Below are 1,156 nucleotides of genomic sequence, written 5' to 3'. Positions count from 1 at the left end.
GAGGGGGCGGGGCTCACGGACGCGGGGCGCCTCGTGCGCCCTTTCCCGCGGGGGTCTGGGGTCTCCGAGCCCCCAGAAGGCGGGGCCCATTCGCCCTTTCGCGGAGGGCCCCATGTCGGGGGCCTTCAGACCGGGAGGGGACACCCAGCGGGCCCTGAGCCCCTCCCGGCTCCAAAGGCCAGCGGATCGGCCCTAACCACATTTTTTGCAAAAATAAAAAACAGAAAAGCTGCAGACCGGGCGCGTTGGCGCAGCCTGTGATCCCAGCACTTTGGGAGGCCGAGGCGAGAGAACTGCCTGAGCCCGGGGGTTCGAGACCAGCCTGGCAAGTTGGTGACACCTAGTCTCTACAATAAATCCCAGAAACTAGCCGGGCGCGGTGGCCTGCGCGCGTAGCTCCGGCTACTCGGAAGGCGGAGGCGGAAGGATCGCCGGAGCCCGGCGGGTCGAGGCTGCGGTGGCCGGGAGCGGCCACTGCCCTCCAGCCTGGGCGACAGAGGGAGACTCCAGCCCAAAAAAATCCCCAACAAACGGCCTCAAGAGGAGACCCAGGCCCCCCCATCCCGGATCGCGACCTCCCGAGATCTCGGACAGAGGCTGCCCTCAGCGGAGCCAGTTCCAGGCACGCCACGGACTGGCTGTGCGACTCCGAGGCGGGGCCGCGACCCTCCGACCGCAGTTCCCCGGCCGCGAAGGGACACAGACACGGCGCTGGGGCTGACGCTTTATTGGCCGGCTCGGCCCGGGCCCCGCCCCGGCCTCCGCTCAGAAGATCCGCACCGAGTCCAGCTGCAAGTCCCCGCCCACCTCCACCGCGCGCACGCTGGTCAGCGGCAGCCGGTGGCGGAAGTGGTGGTACTCCGCGTCCCCGACCACGGTCTGCGGGCGAGGCGGCGGTCAGCGCTCGGGCCGCGCTGTGCGGTGGCAGCCACCCGCCCCGCAGGCCTCCTCTCCCGCGGGAAGGGGGCTCGTGTTCTCGAGCCTCCCGCCGCGAGGACCAGACGCGCCCTCCGCTGGGCCCAGCAGGGAGGAGCCTTTCCCGCGCCCGCCCCGGGCGTCACGACTGCGGGGTCTGCCCCGCTCGGCAGCGCAGGCGCGAGAGTAGCCGTCGGGGACCGTCTGGGCGCCCCGGCGAGGGCGTGTTCCCGGGCGCCGG

At 71.7% G+C, this 1,156-nt stretch overlaps 1 protein-coding gene across 1 annotated transcript in view; it reads right to left on the bottom strand.

The window, feature by feature from the left end:
* Positions 1-765: 765 nt before the first annotated feature.
* Positions 766-1,156, bottom strand: part of LGALS7B (galectin 7B) — a 2,144-nt gene continuing 1,753 nt past the window's right edge. Inside the window, exon 4 of the mRNA XM_008074393.1 lies at positions 766-879. Within this exon, the coding sequence (XP_008072584.1) occupies positions 766-879 (114 nt within the window). The remainder of the gene's footprint in view (positions 880-1,156) is intronic.

The sequence above is a fragment of the Carlito syrichta genome, unplaced genomic scaffold (genome assembly GCF_000164805.1).
Source record: "Carlito syrichta isolate Samal-C Ts95f unplaced genomic scaffold, Tarsius_syrichta-2.0.1 Scaffold316424, whole genome shotgun sequence".
In the NCBI taxonomy this organism is placed as follows: Eukaryota; Metazoa; Chordata; class Mammalia; order Primates; family Tarsiidae; genus Carlito; species Carlito syrichta.
Note: the sequence above shows the minus strand (reverse complement) of the source record. Positions and strands in the feature narration are given on the sequence as shown.